We start from the raw sequence: 14,330 nt of genomic DNA, 5'->3' as shown, positions 1-14,330 counted from the left end.
AGACGAGCTTAACACCGCAGTGGCTGATAACTGAGATCAGTTTGTCCTCTGTAAGTCGGCGAGGATGATATTTGATGGGTTAAGAAAGGAGAGAACTACTTTCTTGTTACTTCACATAAAACCTACCGCCACCAGGTGGTTGGGAAAGACATGGCTCTTTACTTGAGAGAAACATCAGCCTGGTGCTTTGATATTGGCTGTAGGCTGGGTTGAGTAAGTAAAGTGTTAGATCTCCAAAGAGACGGTGCAATTGTTATTAGTCCCTGTGTGCATCATGGAGCCTTGGCTGTGGGGCCCTTTGTTTGCTGTGATCATGCGCCATTAGTTCGAGGACATATAGATTTTCTCCGCGCACTAGTTTTGCTGTGTTTCTCACACCTTTCACCTTTCAGTCAGCTACAAGAATCAATTATTGATCATTATAGACAGATATCAAGAGATGCAGCAGTTCCAAGATCCATTTAAGCAGAAAAGACAACAAGGACTCTTTATTATGACATACAGACTTTTAAATATATATATATAGATCTTTTTGTTTGAGTATTTTCTTACATTTCCTGCCAATTACAATGCTGCCCACTGAATGATTGCTAGCACAATGATTTCATATCACGCAGACACAGATCTCATAGACATAGTATCATCAGAAGAAGCTACCAGGCCAAATATTACTGCATCTATAGACAATGAAGTCACTTTCACACCAGGCGACACAAATAAAGCTTCTAGATGATTCCAACATTTAATTTAGGATCTCTATTCGACCAGATGGACACTCAACCGACGAAGACCAACAAACAAACAGTGTACCAGATATGTAGTTCTTGTTTCTTTTCATAGCAAAAATAATAACAATACAATAAAAACACCAAAACAAAAACACTTAAAAAATATATTCACCTTTGCGAGGCATCAACTTAAAAACAGATGTACAAGTCATACTTCTAATCTCAACATATAAATATACACTATTTACAAAATAATCTTATAAAACATAGAAAGAGACAAATCAGTGCTTCGTATACTTAAATTACTAATGAAATACTAATCTTACAAAATAACATTATTGATTCAGTAATTTCCATTGAAGGCGTTCTCGGTACGATAGTCACAACATGTATTTCTTTGTCTTTATTTAAGGGGGATTTTGCATAAAGTAAAACAAGGCCTTATTATGAGTTTTCCCTGCACGGCGCTTTAGCATATTGCATCATTTGATCTTTCACTGTTACCTCCATGGGGTTGTGCAAAGAAATCAAGATAAGCAGGGCACAACAATTCCCTTTTAAAAGGGGGTATAAGGCTTTGTGATCAAGGCTGAATACATTCTTTATAAAACGGATTGAATTTTCAAACGATAATCCTAAACATCTCTCAAAAATGAACCGTTTTCAGTAGTTTTCTTTGTTTTTCAGTCCCTTTTTCTTTTCTTCTTTAGCACAATGCTGGTTTTTGTTTGCATAGCGTGTCGCAGGTCAGATGAAATGGAAAAAAAGACGGCTCAATCCACATTCCCGTTGGCGGTGAGTTGATTTGTTTGATTGCCGATTACTGCAATAAGATGGAAAGCGTCCATCGGGATAGCCCACTTCTTCCAATCAGCATGCGGGCACACGCATCTTGGCCCGTTGCCCTCGGAGGAACTTGAACAGAGCGGACGAGGTTGCGAGAGCAAGCCTGATTGGCTCATTATTTCCCTTCTTTTTAAAAAAAAGAAATCCTAGTCTTTACATTCGCACATAGATTAGTAGCTTTACTTCTATTGCATTCAGAGAGCACACAAGCTCTATCCAGTTATCAAGTTTTCAAGAGCAGCAACTTGCGTTTAAATAAATCCCAGTCTTTCCACACTTGTAAACAGTCCACAAGAAATCCAATGTTGACGATGAATAATATATTCAATTTATTATACCTGAAAGAGACGGAGTCCAAACATTTAGTGACAATCACAGCAACACGTGCAAGATCTAAATGACCAGTTATTAAAGGGCTGGAACAAGTAAATAGATTTACCTCAGTTGCAATGATGCATTCATTTTTCTCTTCTGCTATTACGAAGACAGACTGGTACATTGAATCTCCAGAAGAACTTATTGTAGATATTCTACACTCTGGTCTCTCACTGTAAAGACACAACATGTCAGGCACACGGCACAAAAACAGTGCATGGTGGTATAAGTCAACATATGCATGTCTTCTCATCTACCTACCTGTACATTCTACTTAAATGTTTCGTGTCTTCTATTGACTTTTCACAGTTTTCATCTTTGTCCACAAGGGACAGTTCATCCTTGTACCTCGCGGAGGGTTTATAGTCCAGGTGGTAGTGGTTGATGTATTTGTGATTAGACTTTTCCCTGGGACAGTCCACCTCCAATTCAAACTTTTTATTGGTGTTCTTGAGCTCTAGAGTAGAGATGAGGTTCTCCTTCTGAAGGTCAACCTTGGAGAGGTTGTTCATGGTGTCCAAGTCCTGCTCCTTATCCTTCTGCTTCTTGATGTGCCCCATCACTGCCACTGCCATGCACAAAAGCAACAGAGCAGCCACTACGCCCACACCCAAAACGATGGCTACCAACTTTTGCTTTTCACTGGACTCCCAGCTTATTGTGGGGCTGGGGGTGTTGGCTTGATGCTCACTGTTGAACTGGCACTGAGGGCCGCTGTAATGGGCCGGGCAGATGCAGGTGGACTGGCCTTTGGCTCCTGTGGTGCAAGTCCCTCCATTGAGGCAGGGTTGAGAAGCACAGTAGTCTGTGGGCTTGTCGCAGTGGCGGCCTGTATACCCTAGGGGACAGGTGCAGGTGTAGTCATTGATGCGATCTATGCAGGTGGAGCCGTTTGCGCAGGGGTTTGCGGCGCACTCGTTGACGTTGATCTCGCAGCGTGGTCCCGTGAAACCTGAGCGACAGCTGCATACTCGGAGGTTACCGTGGACCACGCAGTGTCCACCTGTGCAAAAAACACCATCATTATTGATTACTGCTGATGTAGAAATACAGCACCATACATGCTTTTGCAGTGATGTGCGTCTGGTCTCTTACCATTGGTGCATTGCAGTGAGGTACATTTGTCCACTTTCTTCTCACAGTTAAGTCCAGTGTATCCTGGTGGACACTCGCATGTGTAACTACGGCCATTATCCCTCTCTTGGCATGTGCCACCTTGGAAGCATGGTTTGTCTGCACAAGTGAGCACCCTGTGTTCACAGTGTTGTCCTTCGAATCCCTGCGGACACTCACACCTATACCCATCCTCAGAGTCCTGCAGGAGAAAAGATATAAAGTTTATCAAAAAAAAACCATCCGTGTCAGACGTTTTTTATCACATCCTGTTCACGACTGCCCCAACAAACCCCATTATCCTTAGACCAAATTCTATTTACAGTACATCGTCTGTGAACTGGGTCACCCACTGACTTGACAATCGATAGCATCCTCCTGGACAAGCAGATAGACGGAGGCAAAAACAAAAACAGGAAAGCTTGTGTTGTGGGAAAGGAGAGAGAGAGACTTCCGGACTCACCAGGCAGCGACCTCCGTTGTGGCAGGTCTGCCTGTCACATTCCCTGACCTCCGAGTCGCAGTTAACCCCGGTGAAGCCTGGCAGGCAGGTGCAGGTGTAGCTGCCCTGGCCTGTGTTCAAGCACGTGGCCCCGTTTGCGCAGGGTTTATGGTGGGTGCAGTAGTTCAGGTCTGTAAACAAACAGGAGGAAACGTGATTACTGGAACCAAAAGGAGGGATTGCATCAAATGAGCCACACATTTTCCGCTTTTTGCATTATCCTACGAGACAAAGACGTCTGGAGCCGCTTTCTAATTCACTCACCTTGGTCACAGAAGATGCCCCCCCAGCCTTCTTTGCAATTGCACTGCCAAGCCTCTTTACAGGTACCGTGTTTACAGGACGGATGGATTTTACACACATCACAAAAGAGACCCTGCCAGCCCTGTCTGCATCTGTTCACACAAAATATAATAGCTGGATCACACACAAATCAACTTTCATCTGCTCACTCACATACAAGAGCTACAACAAGCCTGACAAAAGGGGAACAATAATGAAAAAAGGTCCCTTTGTACTTTGAATACTTTATATTTCTCATGAGTAGGGGTGACTTTTATTTACCCTTTCCGTTGGCTAATTGTGGAGGGACAGCAAACCAAAGTGAATACTCACTTGCACTCTCCAGGTAATGTGCAGTTTCCGTTCCTTTCATTGCAGCCTTCAAGACAGATTGCTGAGAGAGAGAGAGAGAGGGGGGGGGGGTGGTGGTGGTGGTAATTTAATGTTATTAACTTATTAGGCAATTATTAAAACAGTATTTATTTATTTATTTTACTCGCTGGTGTATCAATAAAAACGATTTCCTGTTGAGTGTCGCGAGGCACACTGATTTTGCGTGATTTTTAATTTTTCATTAATTTATTTTTTGCACTGTTGGTTAGAGCGGAGCAGATGTTTGCTCTAAAAAAAAAAAAGAAAGAAAAGGGGGGAAGCAGGACAGCTGCCCCATTGTTGCGGGCGCACTGTTCGAGCCCCGTGTGCAGCTGCCGCCCGACACCGCCTCCACAATAGGGCCTGCAATTTAGTGGCGCGTGGCGGGCGATAATGCCGCGATTAACCCCGACGCGTGCTGCCGAGCGACCACCGCCCTGGATTAAATCGCACGCGCCCAGAAAGAAAGCAGCATCAAGTTGGCTGTCGTCAGATTTCACCTGAACCTCACTTGTGCGCAAATTGTGCCCTGCTTCCTCGCGTCACACGCACACCTGTGATCTTGTGGCTTAACAGGTCATTTAATATGGGCCAAATGAAGTCAAGAAAAAGAAAAATTGGAAGGATTGAGAGAAAAATAAATGTACAGAACCTCCTTTATCTTCCTTTGTTAATACCTAATATAAAGCTGTTAATGGCCTGTGTTTTTTGCTCCCTTCAGGACTAATGCGCAAGCAGCCTTCCTGAAATCTGACTCATGACCTTTTATACAAACAAAGAAAAGTGCCCATATGGTGTCTTCACTCTTGCTTACGTTCTTGGCAGTATTCTCCCCTCCATCCCGGCAGACAGGCTTCTTCCCCATCAGGCTTGCAGGTGAAGTGGCCAAAACGGTCGTCTCTTGGAGCGCATCTTTTGGAACAAGTGGCCCCGTAATAATTTTCATTGCAGATGAACCGGTATGAGTAACGTAGCTCCGTCTGCCTCCCGCTGAGCACATCCTTGGACCACTCACGCCCTATTCCCAACTGCCTTTGGATGGTAAAATAACTAATCAAGAATTCGGGGTTGGTGGTATCTGTGAATAAAACAGAAAAAACCCCAAACATTTAATCCTATTTAGGCCACAAACTGGCTCACATGAGGGACTGTTTAAAATTTAGGCTGCTCTATGACGTTAATACATCTAACAATTATAAATTTTAACACGATACACAATTTAAGAGGCATACTTAAAAGGCCTCCTCAAATTCCCATTGCCGTCACTTCTCGCCATTATGCGCCGCGTTCACAGAGATTTAAAAAAAAGAAAAAGAAAAAAAAGGTGTAAAATCCAGGAAAAGCCTGTCATGGGACTTTTGGCAAGGCTTCAAATTCTCACTTAAGCGATGTACACTTTCCCATGCCTGCCAAAAATAAATCAAGGGAAGTACGATTGTGTTTGGCGAGATTTGATTGCAAAGGATTGTCGTGTGACTCATGACATCCTAACAAACACGAACCCATGACGCTGAAACGCCAGATGCGTTTGCCAGCACTTCATACGTTCATCACGTTTCTGATAAAAGCGGACTATTCAGTAACAAGTAAAGCAAGTTACACCCACAATGCCTCCCTCTAGTGGCGAAAACCCAATAAACAGCTCCTCACCTCCGGGCTGCTCCGCTGCAGGAGAATACCAGGCTTCAATAACTAAGGAGAAAGCACCCTGTGGGGACAAATGAGGGAAACAATGGTCACAAAACAACCTGAAGATCTCATATCTTTAGCTTTGTTTGGATGAAACAGGGGTTTGGGGTCCTGTAAAGGGGCACAACACTTTACATATATATAAAAGAAAGCAGTTGCACTTAATTCAAATGATCCATGCAACAGATATAGGGACTGGATTGTGTCCTACATGAGTTCACATAGTTGAACGCAGACTCAGTTTTAGGCAAAGGATAAAACAAGTCCTCTGACCCTTAAGCGTAGTTTAAATGGCACAAAAACGTTGCATTTAATTGGCGTGACAAAAGCTAAGTACTATATGCAAAATATATTTCAGAGTGTTGTTTGGTAGAAGCATTTTTCAGCACTTATCAGCTGTGAAGAGCGCATTTTTAAACGCGCGGTGTAGATTTGGTTTGGTTTCTGCGTAAAAGCGTCAAACGAGTGCGCCCGACAGGACAGGTGCTCTTACCGGCCAGGTGAAGTTGAGCGGCAGGCGTAGCCTGGCGTCCGGCCGGATGCTGAAGGAGTCGGTGCCCAGAATAGGTGTGCTGGCGTTGGCAAATATGCAGTTTCCAGGTGACACCTCCTTCTGGAAGTTCTTCAAACAAACCTTGAAATAAGTCCTGCAGCCACTCATGCCGCAGCTAAGCCCGTTTGCCAGCAAACCTTTCGTGTTCTGAAAATGATTCAGCTCTATCTCGAACACACCCGTTCCGAAAACCTAGACGGAAATAAAGAGTGAGCACAGAAAAATACATTTTTTCCAAAATATAAACGCAAAGATTTAAAAAAACAAAAATACCTGAGTAGATACTGTAATAACTATTGCGAGGACAGATGTGAACCAAACGGCCATCCTTTAGTTTTATGTGCGTATCCTTAAAAAACAGTTTGTCCTCCCACAAAAAGACGCTCCTATTCCAAAAATGCAGTGATAATAAAATAAAGTGATCAGAATAAATAGAATCCTTTTCTTTTTTTTTTCCTCCAAAGCCTGTAGGACAAGATCCAGCTCCACAATCAGTATCCAGAAGAAGAAGTTGGGAAAAGACCGAGTTATCCGTGTGCTTGAGGTTAGACCAATATCAGTAACGTCAATATCCACAAGTGACTCATTCTGCGGTCTTTATGTTGCCCATCCATCGTGCCGGTTAGTTGTTGTTTGAGTTTGCTGTGCTGATGTGAGCCTTGTTTTGCCAACAGTGATGCGGGCATGTGGCGGAGCATCAGCGCATAGTGACTCCTAGTGAAGGATGCTTGACGTCCCTCCTCAGTTTTTATACGCCGTTACAGACAATGTCAGTGGGTAAACACCGCCCACTCCCCTCTCCACTTTTTTTTTTTTTTTTCTTGGTGTGTGTGTGTGTTTCTCTTTCTCTCTCACACATGGAGTGTCATTAACATGTATAATGATTTTTAGAGGAGTTTGTTGCTTAAAAGAAGCGATTTTCTGTGCTTTCATACGCTGTTTATGCGTAAACTAAAATTCAACAGCAGGTTGTTGGGTTTTTTTCGGGGGGAGGGGGGTTCATAGTGTTAATATAGATGAAGCTTTCAGGCATCCAGAATTTCTAGATTCACTGTTGCTGTCTTCAGGGGTCACTGATTGTGTCTCTTTCTTTTCCCCTGTGTTTATTTTAGAAGATGGAGCAGGAGACAGCCCTCCAAAAATGGACTTAAATTTTAAGCACGTGGTGTCACTCATAAATCAGATGAGGAACCTACGATTTTTGTGACCAAGACCCTCATATAAAGTAAAATATTAAGTCCATTTCTATAAATGGGCAGTTATCACGTGAAACGCTTATGTGTGGACAAACACAAAGCTGAGATTGTCCTCTAGCTGAGCACTGTTTGTTGAACTAACATCCACATGGCAGGTGAAAAACAGTATTCTTCTTTCAAGTGTGTGCATAATTGTTCCAAGAGGGAAAAGAAAAATGAACTCAAAGCAGTATATGAAGGCGGCAGAGCAAATAAATTCACACGCCATATGCAATTTTATCTCATGAAAACTCACGCTGAGCGCAGGCATTGTTACCTTTATCACCCCTGCAGCAGGCCAACTTGTCTGGGAGGATTTACAGTGAGGGAACAGGATTTAGTAACTGTTCCCTGGCCATGAAGGTGTGTGGCTGAACGGCTCTCCTGCAGAGATGACATCATCTTTAAACCCCCCCCCCCCCCCCCCCCCCCCACCTTTGACTTATAGGTTTGAGGTTCCACTTTTGGGCAGAGACAATGGACCATTGAGTTTGGAGGAGTGTGAGTAATAGACCCAGACATCTCATACTTCTCCTGTATTGAGGCATTTGGCGTTCCCACCATTGACTGAATCACACAGATCCTGCAGTGGTGCATCAGTGCAGCCTCGTACAGTGCCTGCTTTAAACTATGCACTCTTGCTCTGCTTTGTGTCAAAAAGGACCCGAATTTGCTTATCTACAGGGCATCTCGCTGGTATATATGGCTCCCACAGACTCTAGAGCCTCATCAATCTCTTAAGACATGTGTAATGGTGTGCCTGCCTTCCCTTCATACACATCAAAACACCCGTACACTTTAATATTTGATGGAGTCTGGCTAAGGTTTCTCAAGTGCAGCTCAGGTTTCAATTCCTTGTAAAGTAATTGGACTGTGCTAAACAAGCAGCGATGCTTGGATTGGAACGTCTTGGTGCAACACAAGTGAAAACGCTGGCTTGGTTGAAATACGGAGAAGTGCCTTTGGGGTGATGCACTCACCAGACTTTGTTAATATTTACAAATTGTGATTTTATCACTGTTGTTATATTATTATTGTTACTATTATCTAAATGGGGAGAAACCCTGACCTCGATTAATAAGGACATTTTAGTCCTTAGCTCTATGAGTTATTTACTCCTGGCCAATGCAAACAATAGGATAACAGAGTCTTTTCTGCTGTGCTGCTCTAGAATAAACACAACCATGGAAACAGACATCGGCCCACAGCAGTTTCATCTGCGGCCTTGCCTGGGACATCATTTTTCTTTGTGACAGTATTTTGTAAAGCCGACTCGTGATTGTTCTATGTATATATTCAGCTGGCATCCAAATCCTAAAAATAACATTTTGACTGGAAAATGAAGAGATATGAAAGCGGCTGCTGACTCATTTTGGACTTATTGGCAAGCTGCTATTGGTGAGAAAGTGCTTGATGCAATTGTTTAGATCATCGGAAGTCTCAATTATTTATTCATTTTGTCCCAGGAAACCTTGCTCATACGTTATAGATTTTAAGAGGCCGGCCATCCAATCAGGTGTGCACTGTTTGTAGGTTTATAGAGGAGGTTTGCTTGTTTGTTTGTTTTTATTAAACACGTGTGAGGATATGAGTCGGAGCATGCTTACTCAAAAGTATGCGACCACTGTCAATACACTGTTGTACTTGTTATTTACAAAACACATCGAGCCTATTGTGTCCCTCGTGAAGTTAACAGGGATCAAAGACTTTCTTAAATGAATTTTTCATTTAAGAAAGCATTTACTGTAAATTTGCACTGGACAATGAACCTTATACCTAAGTGAAAATTCACTTGACTGATATGAAAACATTAAGCTCAGTGGGGTCATGTGTCAGTTTTAGATCCAGTTGGAAGCATTTTTTTTCTTTTCATCACATTATTTTGTCTCATGATACCACAGTCTTGGTCATTGTTCCAGTAGTATCAACAATCTAGTAAAGTGCAATAGAAAGTTAGGTACAAAGCTAACAGATGGCCCCCTTTTAGTTCAGATATCTGGCCTGTTTAATGCGCAGCAGTTTAACACTTCTTTACAGCACATTTGATCTCTATGCCCCAATCTGTCCGGCCAATCAATGGGGCTTTTGATGTGCGCTGCCAGTGGATCTGAGGCTTCTAAGCATGCCGGGCTGGGAGGAGAAATCACCTGCTGTTGCAATTAGAAAAACAAGGGGTGGTTCCATTCTCTCACAGCACCATCCACAGCCAAAGCAGCTCTTATTTTTACGCTAAGCATACAGAAAATACCCCCTTAAGGATACAAACCCAAATTGTTAAAACGTTACTGTAAGTGTGGGAGACTTTAAAAAAAATTCCAGAAAGATTTTATGTGCTTACGCCAAAGATTAAATGCTTCTAGCTGTAGAGAAGAAAGCATGATTGTGCATGTCTAGCATGATGAAATATAAATCAGCGTGATTTATGTGACACTTTTGGACCTGAGAGTCATTACTGATCAGCTTCTGCATATGTTTGCAAGTTTTTGAACATATGGCCTAAATTACCATGTTAAATATTGCTCTGCATGTCTGTTTTCACTCAGTTTAAACCTTCAGCTTTAATTTAAAGCTCCTGACATTGTGGTTGCCGGTTTAATAGGAGCCCGAGGGGCTGTTGTGGAACTTTCCAGCTACCATCTTCGAAGCTGTTGACAAAACAAAACCATGCCAGCAATCCCCCACACTTGCACCACAACAATCAACACTATGTGGTCACTGGCACCATGTCGTGAACCATGGAGGTGTCAATAAAGGTTTTTGCTTTGCTGATAAGATGTCTGTTAGCTAAAAGGCATCCTGCATGCCTTCAGTGTAGGATTTATGACTCAGGGCCACGCCTGTTCAACAGGTTCCGCTCAGTTTGAAGCGCTTAAAATGGACCAGATCATGTGTGTAACAGCTGTCTGTGTGCTAGTATGCCCCTCCAAAAAACGGCATAGCACACTCCGTTCTCCCACCATGAGGGTCCGTGATTATTCCAACCACCCCCTCAATGTTCAGTATTGATCCCAACAGAACAGCTCCGCCTTTGACACGTGCAGGGATGCTGGATAATCACCGCATCTGTCAACGTGAGCTTAGCAGTGTCATATCCTGCTGCATTTTTAGCAGATGCATTTCCCTTCTGCCGCTGTGTTTTTTAACCATTGTCCTCAAACAGACAATAAATATGAAAAGGACACGGCATGAAAGCCAAACATGTTTTTGTGTCCAGGCAGTTGTTGCATGATTGCCAGTGCAAGGATAGTTGTTTGCGTGGAAGAAGCTACTGTAGCCTTGAGGAAATCCTCCTTTCCCAAAGTCAAAGCATAATTGCTTTACGCAAGCCAAAACCGCACAGCAGGAAGAGGAAAGAGATAAATGGATGTGAGGGAAGAACGTGCTGGTGTGAAGAGGGTTGTTAAAACCACAAGAGCGAGCCAATCGGGGACACCAGACAGAGTATGAATTGGTGTCCCACAATTCACACACTAACCTCATGATTATTGGGTAGGCGAGAACAGGTGCATTAACCTTAATGTTCTGTGCAGTACAAGCTTTTTAATGGTTCTTATTAAACACATTTCACTGAAGTTACTGGGCTTTGAGAATCAGGAAACTGCCGTCAAAGTAATTGGCAATATTAATCTTCAAAGATGCAAGAGTTTTGGCCTCAGTGTCACCGCAGGGGAAATTCACAGTAATCACTGAACACCATCAGCGTGATTAGCGTCTGGTAATTTCACCTTGGCATGCCACGCTGTTAGATGCTGTGATCTTGTGTGATAAGGGTCTTTGGTTCTGGTTTAATTATCCAGAGACTTAATGATCTCTTATCTGCTGTTCTTCCTCCACTTCCTGAGTGGGCAAGGGGGGGGCACATGACCTCTAAAGTACACTACACTTTATTATTGTTTATTTATATAGACGGACCTAGGAATATTTTAGGAGGGTCCGTTGTTTTTTCCTTTGACGATTTGTAGTTCCTAGTTGTCCTTTTCCTTTTCGGTGTATGTATGAATAGTTTCCTACCTTTGCTTTCAATTTCACAAACACAGATTCCTGGGAATTTGTCCCGCTGGAAGTTACACGTGGGAGAGTTATGTTTGTGTGCAATGCACTGAGATGAGTGGCTTATTAGGCGAAAGGCTCAGGTAGTGCGAGGCCTCGCTGTGCTCTCCGGTCCTACCAGAAACTATCAGCGGCCGTCAGAGTGAAATGTGACCTTCTGTTTGGATTCTGTTTAATGAGTTGAACTGAAGTTGACCTCATCACACACACGCACACACACAGACCCATCTCCACTCTGCAGGACAAACAACAGATGCAAACCCTTTTGTATAAAGTGATTGTTATCCACGTCAACTTAAGGCTTGGCTGCGATATTAACAGTAGTGCAGTGCACAGATTGCACATGTATACATTTGCACGTCCAGTTTGTGTTCCTGTGGACAGCAAATTAGTGGGCGCCATGCCATGTTTGACATGATTTAGGCCCACTTCCATGCTTACCCAGCCTCAAAACGTGACAGCAGGGGCTTAGAGGGTGCTTGAGTCTGAGCACGGTGGTCAGAAGTCTGTGCGGAGCCTGTTTGTCCAGTAAAGGCTCATTGAGGTTGAATCCTTGCAGATGAGCCCGTGTAGAAGTGCTTCATGTTTACAGTGATGAATATGTTCTCACAGTGTCTTACTAATGGGCTTCAGCAGTGATACACCACTGGGCCTCTGTTCTGATGTCAGGCCTGTTGCGCGAGAGGCTCCCTCGCTGCCAGGCCCTAATAGCTATGGGCTGTTGTTCCAACTTGACCCCACGAGTCCCAAGTTGCCTCCTTTGATTTGCCTCTTACAAGCAATTTTCATATCGCAGTCCAATATCTGACATGTCTCAAGATCGCTATTCCTTCCAGACCATATTCATACAAAAGATGTCATACTTTTAATATAACCTAATTTTAAAAATGCATCGCTCTGCTCTCATTGCATTTTAAAGAAGTAATTTCTCCCTTATGTGGGACCCCCCACCCCCACCCCCATGCAAATCCAGAGAGTAAAAATGGTGATTCCTCACTGTCATTTTGTGGCATAGTAACGGATTGATGCATTTGTAAAATACACAAATATGGATTTGCAATGTTATTGTTCAACACTGGCACATTTCTGGTAGATTTAGATGAATAATTTACTGTACTGTGCAAATTAATCTTTCTACACAGAGTTTGTGTTCTCATACACTCCACAATGATTTAGTAGCGAGGGTGATAAATGACACTGATAGCATGTGTGTAGACTTAGCACGTTAGGGCTGTAATTTATTTATCTTGCTGCCCAGCGCTGTTGGAGTGGAATTCTGAACATGTAGCACACATTTCTCGTAAATGGGGTGCCCCTACCAATGTTATGGTGAGTAAAATGCATCAATTCTATTTTTCAAAGTGACCAAAAAGGAAAGATCTTTTTTTAGAAATGAAATAAGATATATGATTGTATCTGTCTGCAACTTGCATTGGTGTGTTTGCTTTAATGTAATGAATGAATTTATAGTGTGTCATCATCTGAGGATCTAAAAGCAATCACAGACACAGAGCTATATGAAGATTAACTTTGATTGTAACCCAACTGAGTCTTTCAAGTGTCTGATCAGATGCTGGCGTGATGTTAGCCTGTCAGATCAGGTGTATATGGGCTTATATGTGCATTTGTGTAGCTTATTTGAAGAACCGAAGCAAAAATGCATTGTTCGAGTTGGTGTGCTGGACCATTAAGAGTTAAATGCATGGTGTCCTTTAAAGTTTTACATCCTCAGCAAACAGGTATTAAGATTTAATGAGATCTTTGATCTTTGAGATCTTTTCTTTGGTCGTAGAGGTAAGAAGTGTCCACTGGTTACTTTGTGTCACCCACACTGCTAACAACCATTACCCTTCGCCCTCCACCTCCCGCCCTCTCACCCTCACCCCATCCTCGGCCTTACCCCAAGCCTGGGAGCGGAATTCTGGGAACATTTTTCCATGTGAAATGCCGAGGTCCAGTCAAGGGGTGTGACGCCAGTGCATTGTTCCAGCAGCAAAAAAGGAACCGCTTGTGATGAGGCCAATTCCTGTTGGTCCCAAAAAAACAGGCACTTTCTCACACTGACTTCCTTCCTCATTGGACAGCACAAAACAATCCCAGACCAACCAGCAAAGTGAAAAAGAAAGAAAAAGAAGGGGGAAAAAAAAGAACAACAGCGGAGGTAAGCTTTTGTGGAGAAGTATTCTCACCCTGTGCAGGTTTTGTGGCTGGAGCTGGAAACGCACGACTGTCTCGTCAATCTCCAAAATTCACCTGTCTGTCCCATTGAAAGGTGAACGTCCTTTATCTGCAGACAAAGACCCCCCCCCCCCCCCCCCCCAAAACAAGCTTACATTATGTAATCCCAGTGGCAAACAGCCCGTGTCTTATCTTTACTGCGTGTGTGATTGCAATCACTTCAGTGAAACCTCTGTGCTTCTGCTATTTACTGTCCCGCAATGTTTACGTTTAGCAGGCAGTAACTGTGGCTGAATTGTGATTCGACCTGAAACTCAGTAAAACTCTGCAGCCGATTGAGAAAACACAAAAAGGAATGGCGATCGAGTGAGAAGGGCAGTGGGGCTCTACTGATTGAGCGAGCAGGA

At 43.2% G+C, this 14,330-nt stretch overlaps 1 protein-coding gene across 1 annotated transcript; it reads right to left on the bottom strand.

Annotated features, from left to right (window-relative positions):
- Positions 1–460: 460 nt before the first annotated feature.
- On the bottom strand, positions 461–12,673 carry LOC146496532 (delta-like protein 4). The gene is made up of 11 exons (XM_085143715.1): positions 6,734–12,673; positions 6,401–6,652; positions 5,869–5,926; positions 5,033–5,296; positions 4,180–4,240; positions 3,829–3,959; positions 3,526–3,695; positions 3,045–3,264; positions 2,211–2,952; positions 2,014–2,122; positions 461–1,912 (listed from the first exon to the last, which is right to left on the bottom strand). The coding sequence occupies exons 1-11, from the start codon at positions 6,785–6,787 to the stop codon at positions 1,907–1,909; spliced, it is 2,067 nt and encodes a 688-aa protein (XP_084999841.1). The 5' UTR covers positions 6,788–12,673; the 3' UTR covers positions 461–1,906.
- Positions 12,674–14,330: the final 1,657 nt, after the last annotated feature.

Source organism: Neolamprologus multifasciatus, chromosome 19 (genome assembly GCF_963576455.1).
Source record: "Neolamprologus multifasciatus chromosome 19, fNeoMul1.2, whole genome shotgun sequence".
NCBI lineage: Eukaryota > Metazoa > Chordata > Actinopteri > Cichliformes > Cichlidae > Neolamprologus > Neolamprologus multifasciatus.
Note: the sequence above shows the minus strand (reverse complement) of the source record. Positions and strands in the feature narration are given on the sequence as shown.